This window comes from Oryza glaberrima, chromosome 12, assembly GCF_000147395.1.
Source record: "Oryza glaberrima chromosome 12, OglaRS2, whole genome shotgun sequence".
Classification (NCBI taxonomy): domain Eukaryota; kingdom Viridiplantae; phylum Streptophyta; class Magnoliopsida; order Poales; family Poaceae; genus Oryza; species Oryza glaberrima.
The window spans coordinates 3,655,754-3,674,011 of record NC_068337.1 but is presented as its reverse complement, the minus strand read 5'-3'; the positions used below and the strand labels follow the sequence as shown (position 1 = coordinate 3,674,011).

Sequence of the window (18,258 nt, the reverse complement as noted above, 5' to 3'; positions counted from 1 at the left end):
AAAACCCACGGGTACTCAAACGGCATGTGCATGTGTTCTATTTACAGTTGATAAGTGTATTGTGTATAGGCCAAATAAGTAATTTTAGGTCTCAAATTGAGCATATTCTTGCTCCGCAGAGGTTGATCCAATTCATCGCCAACATCAGATATGGTTCAAATCATAGCTACCAACAACCAACAGATACCCCATTTCCATATTAAGTGCATCAATATTACTTATAGCCATTGGATAGTTATCATAAGGTAGTAACTGTTTAAGTTAGATTTATTATTTATTTAAGTTATTTTCACTTTGGAACACTTTCAATCCCGTTTTGGACAACTCTTTAATTAATATTTTCATTCTAGACCGAATAATTTTACATGATGACACTTTGACCACCCTCAACACTTTTATCTATCTATCTATATGTTCTTTTAATACATCAAAGAAATATTCTATATATAGTTATGGGAGTTTAGAGACGAATAACTGACGTAATCAAAATCATTTATATGCTTGATAAGAGCATTGGTGTGGTTAAAAGAAAAGCAAGATTAGCCGGCTAAAAACTTAAGTTAGACCAAAATAAAATTACGAGTTGTCAGTGCTGTGCCTATATGTGCACGCGTGCTATTATCTTAAAAGGAAATGTGCACGCGTGTGGGAGCCATTTTAATCATTTTAATAAGGAAAAAAAAGGAGAGAAGAAAGTAACAATCCCGCTATTATTACGTCATATTTCCGCCCAACCATGAGCCCATTTCATTTTCCTCCTCCTCGCCTCGGTCTCCTCTCCTCTCCTCTCCCAAATCGAAGCCGCCTCCTCCTCCGCCTCCGCCGCCCTCCTCGCCGCCGCGTGGATCCATCTCATCCCCTCGCCGCCGAAACCCTAGACCCGCGCTTCCATGGTGGTATGACCGGTTGGCCTCGCGATTGGGGGGTGGGAAGCGGTGCGGTGGTGGTGGTGGTTAGGGTAGCAGAGGCATTCGGCGGGCGATCGCCGTGAAGCGGGTGTGTGTGGGGGCCAGCGGTGGCGCCGGGCATGGCGGCGGCGGCGAATTCCTCGGCCTCCGCGGCGGGGGCCGGCGGCGGCTCCGCGGCGGCGGCCGGGCTCAAGACCTACTTCAAGACCCCCGAGGGAAGGTACAAGCTGCAGTACGAGAAGACGCACTCCGCCGCCGTGCTTCACTACAACCACGGCGGGAAGACCGTCTCGCAGGTGAGCTCGCTCGTCTCCGGGAGGGGATCTAGATTGGGGTGGCGTCGGACTCGCGTCGAGGGTTTCCGCGGTTTTTGCAGTGTGTTAGTGGGATCTCGATTGGCTTCGAGGCGGGTTCTAGAGGAACATTTTTTTAGGTAGTCCAAGTTTTTAGGTCGCTGGTGCAGATTTTAGATGGCGCTAATTTATTTCATGAACAACTTACGTCGCTGCTAGCCTTATAGAGATCTTATTCGTTAGATTTTAGCGATTCGTTGAGTTGATAAGGTTGCAAGTTCAATCGGTAGATCTCTCTCGATCATGTGGTAGTAGTGTCTCAGCTTGTGTAATGCTTAGTTGTGCTGTGTGGCCTATATGTGTTATTCCTGAAAATAGTTTTTGTGGCGTTGTAAGTGCTGTTGTTGATGGTTCTAGTTATTGCAGTTGACGGTAGCGTATCTCAAGGAGAAGCCTGCCGGACAGGGCTCCACGCCTTCCACGCCAAGCTCCAGCAGCGGGATGCGTTCTGCAGCAGCGAGGCTTCTTGGCTCTGGGAATGGTAACCGGACGCTTAGCTTTGTTGGGGGAAATGGTGTAAGCCGGGCTGTGTCTGGGAGCAGCCGCATTGGGGGTGGCCTTGGTACATCCGGAGGCATTGGTAGTTCACAAGCTGTGGCAAATTACGATGGCAAGGGTACATACATCATTTTCAACACCGCTGATACACTATTCATCAGTGACCTCAATTCTCAAGACAAGGTCTGTACCTTTTATAATGGTTTAGTGTGAAATGTAGTTTCTAGTGTTTATTGTCTGCTGATAAGCCTGATAACTGCACCAGGATCCAATAAAGTCCATCCATTTCAGCAACTCGAACCCACTATGCCATGCATTCGACCCAGAGGCCAAGGAGGGACATGACCTGATCATTGGGATGGGGTCAGGGGATGGTTAGTATCGTTATTAGCTTGAATCACTCCATTTTTTGAAGTGTATTTTGTATAATCACGAGTTTTATATTTGCCCATTCTGCAGTCTATTCAATGTCACTGAGGCAACAATTGCAAGATCCTGGAAGGAAGCCTGTTGCGGCCCAACATTACAACAAGGGTGATAAAGATGGAACAAGCACTGGCAGGCATGTTTAAATTTTTCACTTTTCATTTAGGTGTCAGATATGATTGCTTGACTTTGTTTGCACTTACTCCCTCCATCCCAAAATATAAGAACCTAGGACCGGATGGGACATTTCCTAGTACTACGAATCTGGACAGTACTAGGAAATGTCCCATCCGGTCCTAGGTTCTTATATTTTGGGATGGAGGGAGTAGATTTGTATCACCATTGCCTGTTAAATATTTTGGCTGCATGTTTCCCTCCCTTCCTGCAGTGAAAACCAAGTGGCATCTTTGAATATACATGGTCAAACTTTAACTTTGGTCATCAAAATTGTCATGAACATTAAGATAAGATGTGGAAATAACATTGGGAGATCTTCCTGGAAGACCAAAATATTTGTACATCCTGTAGTATATGTGCTATGATAAAAACTGGTAGTGTTGTATTTGGGGAACTGTGTTGATGTCCAAAACGTAACTTATCTTTAATTGTTGAGGTTTTGACAGTTTAGCACATAAGACTTTTTTTTGGGGGTCAAGTTGGCATAAATGCAAGTACAACACATCAATACTCATGCTCATGTGATATAGACGTACATTGCTTTGAAGTATCAGATGGACAGCAAAATTTGAAAGGTAGCAAATTTATTTGCGGTCAGAAGGACTCCCAAATCATTCTAAAGAAGTACCATAGAGTTCTTATTTGGGACATTGGAATAAATCATTGCGATGCTTTGAATCTAATGCTGAGCTGATTCTTTCAGTTGATCAATCTATGGTAGTAACGAGCTTTTGTTATTTAAATCTGCTCTCTGTTAGTTCGTGTGCTATCAATTCTGAGCTCTCTCTCCTGTACGAAGCCAACATATTATGGAGAAAGAAGGATAACCTTATTTCATTTTGTTATTGCCATCTGCTGTTGCATGGCACCTGTTTACATGTTATCAATTCATAGAAGCGATAAATAAAGGAAAGTAAATCTTGCATTGCTGATGAACTTTTCTTCTCTTAGTCTAAGAACTATATCATTATATTTTAAGTCATTAATCGATAGGATGGAACTGCTACATATTAATGATTTTGTAATACAGCTACATGGATCATTGTATGGGCAGTTGTCATCAAGATGCCTAACTTCTTCTTGTTATTTAATTAACCTCTAGACACTATTGTTCAAAACAGAATGCTGTTTACATAGTCATCCTTGCAGATGCTTATCTTTCTCTTATTAGTGAATTGAATTCTCTAATTAGGGAATTGAATTCTCTAATTAACTTGTGGGTACTACCTTTTTTTGGCAGCCGATGCACTTCTGTTGCATGGGTACCGGAGCGTGAAGGAATCTTTGTTGTTAGCCATTCTGATGGAAATCTGTATGTGTACGATAAAGTGAGCAGATGTTGGTTATCGGATTTGGTATTTTAAAATCTGGTTTCTGTTTGGTGGATGATTGAACTGATGTATATTGATGTACTATTTATATTCAGTGCAAAGATGGAAACACTGAGTGCACATTCCCAGCTATAAAGGATCCGGCTCAGTTAATGATTTCACATGCAAAGTCCAGCAAGGTATGTTAGGCACTTCAAGAATTATTTTAGTTAAGTATGCTTTAGTATAGAGGTATATTCCCCCCTTTGTTAACATGGATGTCTACAGGGTAGTCTAGTATTCTGAACCTTGAACATATTTCTTAAATCAATGAACATACTTATTTATCGCGCCATGTAGAGCATGGAAATAGCATTGCAAACAGTGATAACTACCAAGTTCTGCACCTATATTCATGCTTAAGTGCACTTATAGAAATGTTTAATAGTCCTTTAAAAATGATGGTTTTTGCTCATGCTCGCTTTTGATAGTTTGATTATGCAGTAATTAAATTTCTAATAGAAAAGGCTATCATGGCAGTTGGTTCCAACAATTATGCACTTGTTCTGGCCTCCAGTTATGTACAATGCTAAGTTTCGTGACTGGTATTTTACAACAAGAACTTTACTGGCAAATGCCAACCACCCGATAGTATATTCCAAATAGCGTACATCATATAAAGTGAATGTTGGCAAGTAACTCAATTATCCTATATTTTCTACTATCTTAGAAATATGTTTTTTTGTTGCAAAACATGTGGTTAGAGGAGTTCGTATGAAGGTGCCATAATTAACTTTGGATTCATCTCAAAATCATTTCAGAGCAACCCAATTGCTAGATGGCATGTTTGCCAAGGTTCAATCAACGCCATCTCCTTTTCACCAGATGGAGCATATTTAGCAACTGTTGGGCGAGATGGTACTTCCTTTGTCCCAATAGTAGATGGTTCTTTATTCCTTATAGAACCCACTGATTCTGTATTGCTTATTAAAATAACACTATAAAACCTTATTTAGGTTATTTGAGAGTGTTTGACTTTTCGAAGGAGCAACTAATATTTGGTGGGAAAAGTTATTATGGTGCACTATTGTGTTGCACATGGAGGTAATTGGAATCTCCACTTTTACATTTGCCCTATCTTTGCTAGTTAGTTCTATGATTTATCTATTCCCACTGTTTGGCTGTCCTGTCCCAAAATATAGCATTTTTTAGAGGATGACACATGTATTAAGGATAGGGGTAGAAAGACTTGTTTGCCTTCTCAGGATGGGTGAGGTATAGGCCTGGTCGCCTGGACTACAATAGAGACAAGGATAGTAGGGGTAGTATGGGTAGTTTAGTGGCAAAAGTTACCTTTTACATGTCCTAGGTTGCTACATTTGGGACAAAATGAACTCAAAAACTTGCTACATTTTGAGACCGAAGAGCTTTATGAGGCAATCCTGAAAACGTGTTTCTGTTAGTTTTAGTTTTTTAACTCTACACCCAGCTTGGGATGAACAGCATGCCAAACTTAATAATTCTGCTGATTTATGAGCCATTCCGGAAAAAAATGTTTCTGTTTGTAAGTTTAGGTTGAATAGCATGCCAACCTTAACTAATTTTGCCGGTTGCCCATGTGAGGAACTTTTTTGGTTTGCATAACATTACGGTGTACTATGCCTATTCCCCTGTATTTGGGGTAACAAATTAACAACACAGTTTTTGGCGCCACTAGTTTCTAGCAAGGCACACGTTGAGGCACATCTCTGGCCTGGTCTCTACCATGTCATCAGGTTTCTGCTCCGTGGCATTTTATCTGCTAATTGTTTCACACTAGTTTATGCGACTTTGAATTATCAGCAACTATTTGTGTTTACCACTGGATTATCTTCCACAAATTAGTTCCTCTTACCTTATTTTATCATGGTCTGTTTTTACAGCTCGGATGGCAAATATCTGTTGACTGGTGGTGAAGATGATCTTGTGCAGGTATGGAGCATGGATGACAGAAAGATAGTCGCGTGGGGCGAAGGGCATAATTCCTGGGTACAACTTAACTTGCCTAAAAAATTGTCAATGCCACGATGTTTCCTGTCAATAGTTGTAATTGAGGACAAGGTCAATTTTATGTTGACAGGTCAGTGGAGTTTCTTTTGATTCGTATTGGTCTCCTCCGAATTCTGATGGAACAGGAGAAAATACCGTGTATCGTTTTGGTTCTGTTGGTCAGGTATCACAAATTTATATAGCTGGAGATATAGTATGCAGTCTGTGCTTTTATGACATGTCCTTAATGTTTAACTCATGTAGTATCAAAGTTTCTTTTTGAGAAGTGTAGTAATCAATGTTAATAAGCAATCATAAGATGCTTATTTCTCCGTCCACTCTTATGCTGTTGTTTGGCTTTAAACTGATCAAACTATGTATGTAGCAGGATGTGCTAATTTCTTATCATACTCATGTGCTATTTTCTCGCTGTACAATCTATGACAATGTTTTCTGTTTATGTTAATCAACTTGGTTAGTTATTAATATCGATTCTTGCTCATATGGTTAGTTATAGTGATGAGATTCATTTGGGCAAGTTATTTGGCAATTCTTTTTACATGTTCTATCGCTGGCATAACTTTTCACTGTTTCATGCTCCTAGGACACACAACTGCTTCTGTGGGACCTGGCATTGGATGAGATTGCTGTCCCACTACGACATCCTTCCAGTGGCTCACCAACTTTTAGTAGCGGCAGCCCTTCTGCACATTGGGACAATGCATGTCTCCCAACAGGTGTTCTTCAACCTTCTCCAAGAATGCGAGATGTGCCAAAGCTCTCACCCCTTGTTGCCCACCGAGTACATGTGGATCCACTCTCAGGTCTGGTGTTCACTAACGAATCAATTCTCACTATTTGTCGTGAGGGACTGATCAAAATCTGGGTAAGACCTGATCAGAACGAAAACAATCATCAGTCAAACTCTTCGGAGTTAGTTTTAGGTAACCCTGTTTCAAAGGATAGGGTGATCACAACTTCAAATAAAGCAACCGGTTCCAGCTTCAAGCAATCTTCAGCTGTTGTCTTCACATGACAAAAGTGTTCTGGTGGGCACATTGCTCTGGTAATCTGGTTAATTGATCATCGGTGGTCATGTTTCTTACTAACACCGTGATTTTGGGAAGGGGGTGGGAGGAACTCTTGCTGGTGATGGAGCCGCTCATTTTGCGTGGCCAGATATGCCAGTGTTGCCATTTGTGTGGCTCAATGGAATAATGGGGTATTCTCCTGTACAGAGATACATATAGTCCAAGATAAAATGTACAATTTCACCGTATGTGTTTCGTACTTTTCAGCGAGCCGACTAGTGATGGGAGGATAATGGATGCCACTTACCTGGTGGTGTTTTCTTGTGTTTTGTTATTAGTATCTAAAAAGTCTGTAAATTATTTATTCATATTATTGTTACAGAGCCCTTCTAATTATCGCCTGGTGTGAACTGTGAACTGCTCTCTCTCTCTCTCTTTGATCTGTTAACAATGTAGTATCTTCAAATAAAGCAAGCGGTTCAAGCAATCTTCATCTGTTCCTTGGAGCAAAATATTTTGGCAATAGGTACCTGGCTTTCGCTCGTCATTTTTTATTTTTCTTGCACTGAGACTTATGTGGCGGAATATGAATGGGAAGTTGCTGTTGTTGGAATCGCTCATTTGTATGCTGATATGTTCGGAAGGCGCTCTCTGCTGCTACTCCGGAGAAAGCGGCCGGGCAAGCAGACATCTCAGTTCTCTCCTTTCGTTAGCTCTGGGAAGATGATTATGCGGTCTTGCTCTGGGCTCATCTCTTATCTCTCCTTCCTTGGTTGTTCTTGGTTGGTTTGTGCGCTTCGTTTCTTGATTGGAAAGTGGGAGAGAGAAGAAAGAGCGCACCTTTGTGTCACTTTTTGATTGTGCAAAGAAAAATTCTCTTTTTGGCTGGTCATGTGACATGTTGGGCTTGTGGCAATTGGAAAGGCAGAAGAATGTCGTGTGCTTGCGAGTTGTATCTCTCCGAGTACAATCAAATGAATGTTACTGACGGAGGATTATATTTGGGAATGACGTCCCTTTTTCACACATTTCTGTCAGTCAGTCCTGTTCAGATGAAACTGGGTGGTACTGTAGTAGATGTGCACATTCGGGAATGATAGGATCTGAATTTGGGAAACTATTTATAAATTTGAACATTGTTCGACAATTTAAAAATCGTAGTTGCCCACTTTAAGAGTCAAATTTAGATGCATTTCCAGACTATGTATCGTTTTGGGCCTGGGTTTTCAGGTTGGGTAAGTAAAATTACCTGATCCCCCCTCCCCCCCCCCCCCCCCCCCCCACCCAAAAAAAAAAAAAAAAAAAGAACAGATGCATCTGCATGGAGGATGTGTTCTAATAGTGCATCAGCCACAGGGGAAATTGTCTTTCCTGGATCAGCATGGAAACGACAGGAAGTGCAGGTTGCACATACCTGCTCCTGGTGGAAGCATGAACACTACTAATCTGAGTTCTTCTAAATTAAGATGGTTTTTTAGACAGGTTCTGTAATGTTTGGTTTACTTGATTTATTGTCGGTGTTAATTAGCAAATAGTTGCAGGTTCATCAGTGGCCACTCCAGATACCTATTCAGTCCATATCTCCTCAGAAACCCACAGGATTGAGGCCCGGTTGGCATCTGATGAAGCTTTAGCTAGGCAATTGCAAGAGGAGAATGCGCATGATGTGATCGCTACAAGAGAATTTGCTATGGTGTAACAAACAAGCTTGCAAGGTTTCCCAACCTGTACAATATAATCTCAACTGCATATGGCAGCAGTCAAATTATCCTCCGATATCAATAGTTGGCATTCTAATACCATATCAGTGTTCCCCGCAAAATAAAAATAAAAATAAAATATCAGTGTTATTAATTTTTTTTTGTACATTTAAACCCAGACACATTTTGTTAAGAAAGCAGTTGGGCGAACCATGAATTGATAGGCCTCACATGTAAGAATTTATTGTTCTTCTCGCTTATTGAATCTTTTCCACAAATGAGTTGAGCGATTCTCAACGTTTACAAGTTCTGTAAAATCATGTATTTTATACACAATACTAGTAACTCCGTACGTGCCGCGCGTCCACTTCTAGTTTACATTAGTCTTATACAATCACTGATACATGTATAAATCCTGGTAAAAAGATAGATAAAACAAATTGTACAAAAGGAGACGGCGACGCACCCCATCGTCTAGTGATTTTAAGGTCCGGGTGTTTAAGTCTCTGTCTACTGCGAGCTCCATATATAATGCAATTAAGATTTGATTAATTATCTGTTGCTGGCATTCTGAGCAGCAGCAGCGCATTGGCATATACTCCTAAATTTTTAGCAGCAGCAAGCCAATTAATTATCCGGCCACGTAATGAAATTCTCTCAAGAATTTTGTACGGAACAAGTGGTTAGTGGGGACACGTTACGCCTATGCATGCCACTGAACGTGTTGCAAATACATGAAAACGGAACAAAATTAAAAGGGGATTTCACGTACAAACTTGGACAGAATGACATGTTAAAGATTGTACTAATTAAATAGGTGAACACACCCCAAACTACCAGCTTATCCGTTCACAGAGCATAAAAGTAGACCACAACATGAAATAGCTCCTTCAACCAATGTCGAGAAACGACAGAATCCTCTCCAGGAACCATAGCATATTTAGAAGAAAGCAAAATGGTAGCTGGGCAGGAAGATGTACTATAAGAAGTAGGATCGATGAAGTTGACAGATGTGATTCATTCCATATTGTTCCTCGTCCTGCAATACATAAATAGTGAATTTCCTTGCATACAATATCTGAAATGTCGACCAACACAAATGATTTAGATGGATGGTGTTCCAATTAAACTTGCGTCCATTAGCAAGATAAGGCTAGCATGCAAAGATGCTTTGTAAACTACTCCAGTTGTGCTATAATTAATTTTAGAAAGAATTGGCAAAAACAGCCACTACTTAAGGCATAAGCATACTTCACTTACAAATGCTAAAAGTTTCCAACAATATACTCAATCCGTCCCTAAATATTTGACCCCGTTGACTTTTTAGCACATATTTAACCATAAATCTTATTCAAAAACTTTTGTGAAATATGTAAAACTAATATGTACAAATAAAAGTATATTTAACAATAAATCAAATGATAGGAAAAAATTAATAATTACTTAAATTTTTTGAATAAGACGAACACTCAAACATGTTTTAAAAAGTCAATGGCGTCAAATATTTAGGTACGGAGTGAGTATATTTAAATATTTATGTTTAAATGTTTGGAGGAAGAGGCTACTGACAGGCGGCTAACAATTGCAGGTACGCAGAAATCAACATGCATATAAGTAGGATATGGATACATAAAAACTAGCAATATATATACCTTGAGAAAGTGATGAACTTGGAGAAGTCAGATGGGAGGAAGGACTGCGGAAAGCGCGACTTTGCACGGGTCAGGCCAGCGTCCTCAGTTTGAAGGTCCTCCTTCCCATTGATATACAGAGAAGATGACTCCACGATCTTGGTGTTCATGTCAATGGCGACGACCCACATCTTCTTGATGACATACCGTAATTCAGGGGCAAGGAAGTGCACTATATGTGGCCTGTCAATGTCCACTTGAGGGAACATGAGTAAGGTGCGTGGGAGGCAGTCAAGGCTGTTGATAGACCAGAGCTCATTGGAGGTGATCTTGTAGTCCTCCCTCCACTCCATGGTTCTCCTGTGTTTCTTCTTCTTCTTCTTATGTTCTCCCAACACGAGGCTGTAGCAGGTGACAGTAAAACCAGCATCACGCCTGAGTGACTCAAAGCCAAGTCCATCATCGCGGGCGACGTCGATGAATTTGAGCACACCGCTGGCATCAAGGACAGACACACCACGGTACAACCAGAAGCATTCCTTGTTGCGACGAGGAGTCTCATGATCCACAGGGAACGGAAGGAAAGAGACGACAATCGCGGCAGGGTCATAAAAGAGGATGCCTCGCATGTAGTCAATCCAGCACAGCTGGTTGTCGAAGGGGATCACAGTGTCGGTCTTCCAGGAGTAGAGCTGATGCACATCATCGGGGTTGCCATGGACGTGGATCGGCAGACGGATGGTGCGCCAACCGCTGCTCGCTACCTTTGATATGTGCGACCGCAGCAAACAGAGTTGAGCTAGGACCACCTGGGGCCTGGATAGGTAAAGATTCAGCTCTACCACCTCGAACTCATCTTGGTTGCCTAGGTACAAGAGGCCCGTGGATCGGAGCATCACCATGCGGCGATCATTCTCAGGAGGACGTCTGCAAGGTGGCAGAGGCGTCATAGATGACTCGGTACAAACAGGACGAGGTGACGGTGGGTCGCCACGACGGAGAACGGCAAGACATTCCTTGAATTTGGAAAGCCTGGCAACTGCACGTAGATGCGAGAGATGCCTGGGGGATTGGAGAGGCGGAAGGCGACGTGGAAGGGATTCTCCTGAGAGGTGAGGCCTGACGCCCTGATGACGTCGTCGGGGAACTCCTTGTCGTCGTCCAAGCGGAAGATGAAGCGCTCTAGCATCACCCAGTTGGGGAACGACCGGGCGGCGGACATGGCGACCTTTAACACACAAGATTGGAAATTATGGCACCAAGGGGAATCGCTCGCTGTGAGTACGAATCAGGGGATTTGCAGGTGAGATGCCTTACCGAGGAGAGAGCCGGCGGCCGGCGCGTACTGAAGAAGACGAATCGGCCGCGAGGACTTGGCGAGAGGCGTGCGGGTGCGGCCGAGCGATTCAGGAATAAAGAGAGAGATTTAGGGTTAGGGGAGCGTATCCTATGCACATATACCCTCGCTTGTACACATCGTGTACACCAGCTAAAAATTATCACAAAAAAATTTAGGAAAATTCATACATGTACTTTCAATAGTATTATATCTACATGCAAAGTCGCATCTTCAAATTCATTCTACATGGAGAATAACAAAAAAGATAAAATTCTGACAAAATTACAACCTTAAAACTGTCAGATTTTTTGTTTTTTTTGTTATGGCTAAAATATAATGAATTTGACGTTAAGATTTTAACTCTAGGTGTAATACAATTGAAAGTATGTGTATGATTTTTTCTAGATTTTTTGGTGACATTTTTTAGTTGGTGTGCACGTGTGTACACGTGAGGCCCTGTGTGTATAGGATATGTTGCCAGGGTTAGGAGTTGATAGGTACCGCTTTTATACGAAGCCATATGCAATTGGGCTCTTCCGTCACACACGTAAGATGGACAAGTTATGAATAAGTCCACCTTGGGTCCCCCACTATGACTCGAATTCTATTTACATCTTTTTAACTATACTAGCAAAATACCCGTGCATGACTGAAGTTAGATATTAATGATTTACCAAAACACCATAGTATGATTATAAACATCGGCTATATGTAGAGTGATAAACAAACCATGTTTGTTTTTCACAATTAATCTACTTTATATTTGCGTGATGTGGATGACGCTTCTGACGCATGGGCCCAACGATTATAGCAAGGGAGGAACAAATGATGAACAATTAAAGTGATTGTTTTTGCATAGAAAGTGATTGATGAAAATTTGAGTGATGTATAGAAAAATCAATATTTTTAAAGTACATAATCCTAATGAAAAATGAATGGAATTGACCAAAGGACACATTTGAATATAAGTCATGCGGAAATTATATTTTCTTGTAATCCATATAATGTAATTGTGAGAATATACTCGATTTTCTATGCATTGTACTTGTGAGAGCTGAATTTTGTTTTAGGTTAAATATAGTGTGCAACAGAAATATGTAAAATCATATTAGTGGGAGCGCTAAAAATAGCAGAAAGAAAAGCGGGGCAGACCCACATTCCTGGACGAAAAGGGAAAGAAAAGCTAACCGAACTCCTGTACTGCAAATTTTTTTTTGTGTATTTTGGTTTTCTTTTTGTATTTTGGAATAAAAAAATATGAATTATAAAATAAATAATATTGGAAGAGAGTAATATTCTCCAATAGAGGCTATAGTCCATATAAAAAATAATTAATATTATTTATTTTAGTCCAAATTTAAATTCTATATCATGACAAATATACAATTACATTTTTTGTTGACTCCATTTAGATATAAATAATTTAACATGAAGAAATAAAAACTATATCAAATTTCATCAATTTTTAATGGCTCAAAATAATGCTTATATTAAGTTTGTTAATGGAGAAATAGTTTAAATCAACTCAGAATAGATAAAACTCAATTAGGCCCATAAGGATGGGCCGAATGTCTTCCACAACTTGGCCTGTTAAGTGCACATGGCCCATGTGGCCCAAGTCGGCTTAAATACGCTGAGAGCCATCAGATTCAATCGAACGGTTAGGATCGCTCGATATATATATATATATATATATTCTCTCTTTGGATTCGCTAGCCTGATTCAAAATCAATCTAATTTCTTCTATCTTCATTGTGCACCGCCCTCTCATTTGTGATTTTTGACACAATCATTTGACAGCAATAATGAACGGACTTAGCAATCTTGTATGTTGTAGATGCACTGCACGCACATATATTAATCTTATAGATGAACACTTTTCAATGTATTGGGATGCCCAACCACACAAACCTAGTTGGGGCAGTCATATTTTGCAATTTGCATTTCTTTCCTGGGTCTTGGGTTTGAAGGCTTGAAGGGTGGCCATGGACAGTTATAAGAACAGAGTGAATTTTGGGAACCAGGAGCCATTGGAAGGAAGCAGATTGTAAAAAAAAAAAAGAAGTTAACTCATATGTATATTTTCTTACTCACATTTGTCATTTGGTTGTCAATTTCTGCTCCAGTCCAATAATCACTCGATGAATTTGTGTGTCCAGCGGATGCTTCTCCAATGAGGAACACGGATAGGCCAGTGCCACCATATTATCTGCCAATTAGCATGATGCAATTCTTCTCAGTGAAGGTGATCGAGATCATGGGAGGTCTCCAATGGCCACTCCACGTCTATGGTATCGTTGCTACGCGTGACTCACAAGATAACAAGAGGAACTTCTTGTTTCGTTGTGATAGAGAGCACTGCCAGACCCTTGCCTCACCACAGGTATGTGCATTGTGTAGCCCTTCATTATTTCTGGTCCATTTCATTTTGTTTTAGTTTTATTTGTCGTCAGTCATGAATCAAGTGGGTGCATTATCATTGGTAGTTAACCAATTTACTGCTACCAAAAGCTAAATAGAGGGAACCCATGTTTTCCAAAGCTTTCTTACTGTTCCTGTTATGAAATTTTGGGGATGATCTCATCCTTAACCTAGCACTTAGCAGCAATGAGTTACAGCCATGAGTTATTCTTTTTTGGAAAGAGATGCAATCATTACTTCAGTCCACATTAACAACTACAGTTTTTACTACCCATCTTGCTGCATGGTGACATGTTTCTTACAAACCATTGGATTGAAGTCATATGCAGTATCTTTGCAAGTGACACAGCCTATCAAAGATTATGAAACATGTTGATCTGATTGCCCCTCTTTCTGTCGCCCATGCGTGCAGGATTCATGTTTGAGACTTACACGTCCTAGTCGAGCTATTGTAATGGTGAACCCTGTAGTTGTTGAGGTTGACTTGAAAGTGAAGGGCAGCAGAGGACCCCCATCTGAAGACAAGGTTTTAAGCGAGCATGCTTTTGTTCACAACCACACTGGTCATAGGATTAAACCTGGCTTTCCTCATAGACAGCTGGAATCAACAGAGGACAGCACGATGGAGTTTGTGTTTGCACATCTGCAGAGTGCAGTGGAGGCCACCATCACGGTTGGAGTCGTTGAAGGATCGCCTGATTTCAGGGCTCGTTTTACTGCTCTAACTGCTGGGATTGATGAGGATGTGTTGCTTCTTGACTTTCAGGATGGTAAGGGCCTCTTTAGTTCGCGAACTGAAATTTTTGGCGTGTCACATCGGAAATTTTTGGCGTGTCACATCGGATATACAGACACATATTTAAAGTATTAAACGTAGACTAATAACAAAAACAAATTACAGATTTCGCCTGGAAACTGCGAGACGAATTTATTAAGCCTAATTAATCCGTCATTAGCAAATATTTACTGTAGCACCACATTGTCAAATCATGGCGCAATTAGGCTTAAAAGATTCGTCTCGCAATTTACACGCTGTGTAATTATTATTTTTCTATATTTAATACTCTATGTATATGTCTAAATATTCGATGTAACTGGGTGAAAATTCTTTGTTTGGGAACTAAACAGGGACTAAGGTGGTGGTCGATGATGATGGGTTCGTCGTGCTCCGGCGACGTGTTGTTTCTGTTGAAGGGACAGGGAAGCTGATTCTCCGGATGGAGGCTACAAATCACGGTGGCGATGACACGGCTGTTGTTAAGGAAGAAATCTTCTGTGCTACAAAGACATCAAGGAGCCAAAGTTACTTCATGCTTGGGTTTTGTAAGCTGTCGATCATCATCGCCTGGTCGTTACTTCCATAGATGTAGCGCTAGTTTAAGTCCTTGCGTAATTGTGTGTATTGTGTACTAGTAGTACTGCTTTGACTAAGCCAGATTGGTGTGACTCTGGGTTCTTACTAAAGAGCATCTCCAAAAGAGCAAATCAGGTGAAGAAAAAGATAGGAGTCGATATTCATCTGATACTATCTTGGTAAAGAAAAAGATAGGAATAGGAGACTATGCATTCATTATAGGCAATTAAATGCTAAGAACAAATACTCATTCTTATTATAAAAAGACCTGCTAGATAAACTCCATAGTAATGCCTTTTGGTCTCACAAAGCCCCAGCAACATCTCATGTTCTCATGAATAAGGTGTTGGCTCCTATCTTGAGAAAAGATATGCTAGTATCTTTTGATGACATTCTAATACCTTAGAAGAACATGTGATACATGCATTTTGGACATTTTAAGGTCTAACTAGGGTTTTTTTTTTTTGCATAATCAAGTAAATGTGTGTTCAGTCAACAGCAAGTAGAATACCGGGGCTACATTATTAGCTATTAATCGAAGCTGTATAACTTTGACCAGAACTCACTAATGTCACTCAGTTGAGAGGCTTTCTGGTTTAGTTGGCTATTATAGAAGATTTATCAAAGTTATGGAGTGATCTAATTACATATCTACCATCGTAAAAGATTGGATTCGCGAATGTGAGCATCAGGTGGCGGCGGTGGCGATTCCTGTACTACGCAACAAAACGAGCAGCAAGTGTAGGCGGCAGTTCCTCCTGAGGGCAGACAGAAGGCAACCAGAGGGAAAGTTTGCTACATGGAACTCCTCTATTTGTTGCTGACAATTTGATTCGTATGATTGTATCATCCGGCTGGATCGATTTTTTTTTTCTGTCATCCCTCCTGAGATTGATTCCTCTTTCGCCGGAATCAATTTCCGTTGATTCATGCCATGTAATTTGCATTCATCACTGCTGATTGGGACGATGATAAAGGAGATTAATCTTGGATGATTTTGCCATTTTTTTTAATTGCTGGTGCCCATGACGTGCAGTTGTTGCCGTCCACCGGTCGTTGCCGTCGAGCATCTTCGGCGCATGAAGGAGGAAGAAGAGGAGCCAGGGTATTTTTGCGAAGTCGTTTTGGTTGAGTGTGGTATTTTCTGAAGCCCACTTAAGTGATGGTACCGTAGCGAATCTTTCTTTTTCGATGGTAGATATATAATTTTTTGATGGTGAGAAAACAGAAGCAATGTCTGAACGTAGTTTCACAGTTAGCCGTGCTCCTCCCAACAAGCTATTTCAGATTTCTTGTTTCCTGACAGCATTCCGAAATGAGAAGGGGAATCATTTCAACATTTGTTCTTGTTTTGCAGAAACAGAGGTGCAGAGTGGGAGGTGCTGCAATAATATAATGCACACCCCAAATTAAGGAGAAACTAAATCACGATCACACACGTCAATGGTCCAACCTTTTCACTATCAACAAGAGTCCACATTTCACCATTCATTATCATCACAGTGCTTTTGCTCAAAAAATTAACACGGTCCAAAATAAGCATCCGCAGTGTACGGTACAAAAGTACAAACTGGGTTTAGATCCTATTTAAGAGAGTTTCTAGCTGCCGCAGCTTGTTTCACAGCCATAAATTTCTCTAAACAGTTTGGTTTTTAGTTCAGATTCTAAGAAGCTAAACAAGTGACAATCACCTCTAGCTTACCTTAATTAGTTCGGACTTAATTTAGAGCACATGATAATGCCCACACATTCACTAATATTACTAATTAAGAATTCATTTGCTATTTTTATTACGAGTAAATTGCATTAACGGTATATAAACTTGTCAGGTGCGTGTAATTTAGTGTATGAACTCGTAAAATGCTTATTTTGGTGCATGAACTTGTTTGATACGTGCAAACTAAGACTAAAATGGCACGATAAGATTGATTTTTCTATGTTGACCATTATAAATTACAAATTAGTAGATGATTAACGTGTACGTAGTAGAAATGTTATATTTGTAAACTTAGATTCCACTTTATCTTTCTTTATTTCTATCCCTTGCATCATTACTCGGTTTTTTTATGCAATCATTATGTCTTATTATATGTTTATCCTTCTTAGACTAATGTTTACACAAAGTTTAAATCAAAAACAGAATCAGCAAAATTAACCTTATAGTGCGATGTTGACCTTGTTCGCACGCACCAAGTTCATGCACCAAAACGAGCGTTTTACAAGTTCATGTACTAGATTACACCCACCTAACAAATTCATGTACCGCCGATGCAATTTACTCATTACCATAGGAAGTTAGTGTAACACATCTATGGAAGGGAAGCACCGACCATGAAGTGACCTCCAATTATCAAGGCGAAGCATAGCCCTGATGATGCTCACCTGCTTGGGTGCAATGCAAGTTGCGCGCGCAGAGGCTACCTCAACCCAGGTTCACAATCCCGATACTAGATCAAAATCCGCTCACGACCAGTATCATTGGATCCGTTCATAAACTAACAAAAAATCGATGAAGTACGGATAGAATTTGTCAAAAAATAAAGAATAAAATAAAAATTCGGTTGTTGATTTGGACATTTTGATTTGTGTACATATCTCAAATACTTTTGATCATCACATTACATATCTCAAATTATTATATATGGACACATCACAAATTGTGTACGTACATTTAGGTCGTATCTCAAATTTTCTAATACACGTTCAAATCATGTACGCATTCTTGAGATATTCCAAATTTTATACACATTCGGAACCTACTACTCCTTTTTTTTTTCACATTTTCTTTATATGTAGTTTTTCTTTAGCCCATCAAAGACACATGCTACAACAGTCAGGGGTATATATCATTTTTTTTAAAAAAAACATACATGTCTATTGTTCAGAAAGCAAAAGGTGAGAGAAATTTAAATCGAAGAGAATACTACCTGTTCTTTTTTCTCATAAAGATAAAGATTTTACCTCGGTTTCCGTTAGCACGCTTTTCCAACTACAAAACATCGTTTTGTATGAAAACTTTCTATATGAAAGTTGTTTTAAAGTAACAACATAACACTTTTTCAAATTTGTAATAATTAAAACT

The 18,258-nt window shown here is 40.2% G+C and overlaps 3 protein-coding genes across 5 annotated transcripts; 2 read left to right on the top strand and 1 right to left on the bottom strand.

The window, feature by feature from the left end:
* Nucleotides 1-753: 753 nt before the first annotated feature.
* On the top strand, nt 754-7,148 carry LOC127756924 (uncharacterized). 2 transcript variants are annotated; one of them, XM_052282312.1, is made up of 12 exons: nt 754-1,204; nt 1,628-1,942; nt 2,025-2,133; nt 2,219-2,321; nt 3,603-3,690; nt 3,789-3,872; nt 4,494-4,590; nt 4,689-4,776; nt 5,595-5,700; nt 5,792-5,884; nt 6,305-6,749; nt 6,828-7,148. In XM_052282312.1, the coding sequence occupies exons 1-11, from the start codon at nt 1,028-1,030 to the stop codon at nt 6,734-6,736; spliced, it is 1,692 nt and encodes a 563-aa protein (XP_052138272.1). In that variant the 5' UTR covers nt 754-1,027; the 3' UTR covers nt 6,737-6,749; nt 6,828-7,148. The 2 variants fall into 2 exon arrangements, with proteins under 2 accessions (XP_052138272.1, XP_052138271.1); XM_052282311.1 differs by having other exon boundaries at nt 6,305-7,148.
* A 1,976-nt stretch (nt 7,149-9,124) lies between these two features.
* On the bottom strand, nt 9,125-11,453 carry LOC127756926 (uncharacterized). Of its 2 annotated transcripts, XM_052282315.1 has the most exons (3): nt 11,380-11,453; nt 10,084-11,290; nt 9,125-9,470 (listed from the first exon to the last, which is right to left on the bottom strand). In XM_052282315.1, exons 2-3 carry the CDS (start codon nt 11,010-11,012, stop codon nt 9,449-9,451), a joined length of 951 nt encoding a protein of 316 aa, XP_052138275.1. In that variant the 5' UTR covers nt 11,013-11,290; nt 11,380-11,453; the 3' UTR covers nt 9,125-9,448. The 2 variants fall into 2 exon arrangements, with proteins under 2 accessions (XP_052138275.1, XP_052138274.1); XM_052282314.1 differs by lacking the exon at nt 11,380-11,453 and having other exon boundaries at nt 10,084-11,369.
* Nucleotides 11,193-15,186, top strand: LOC127757367 (uncharacterized). Its single transcript, XM_052282869.1, has 4 exons — nt 11,193-11,343; nt 13,561-13,784; nt 14,235-14,592; nt 14,951-15,186. Exons 1-4 carry the CDS (start codon nt 11,193-11,195, stop codon nt 15,184-15,186), a joined length of 969 nt encoding a protein of 322 aa, XP_052138829.1.
* The last annotated feature ends 3,072 nt before the right edge of the window (nt 15,187-18,258 follow it).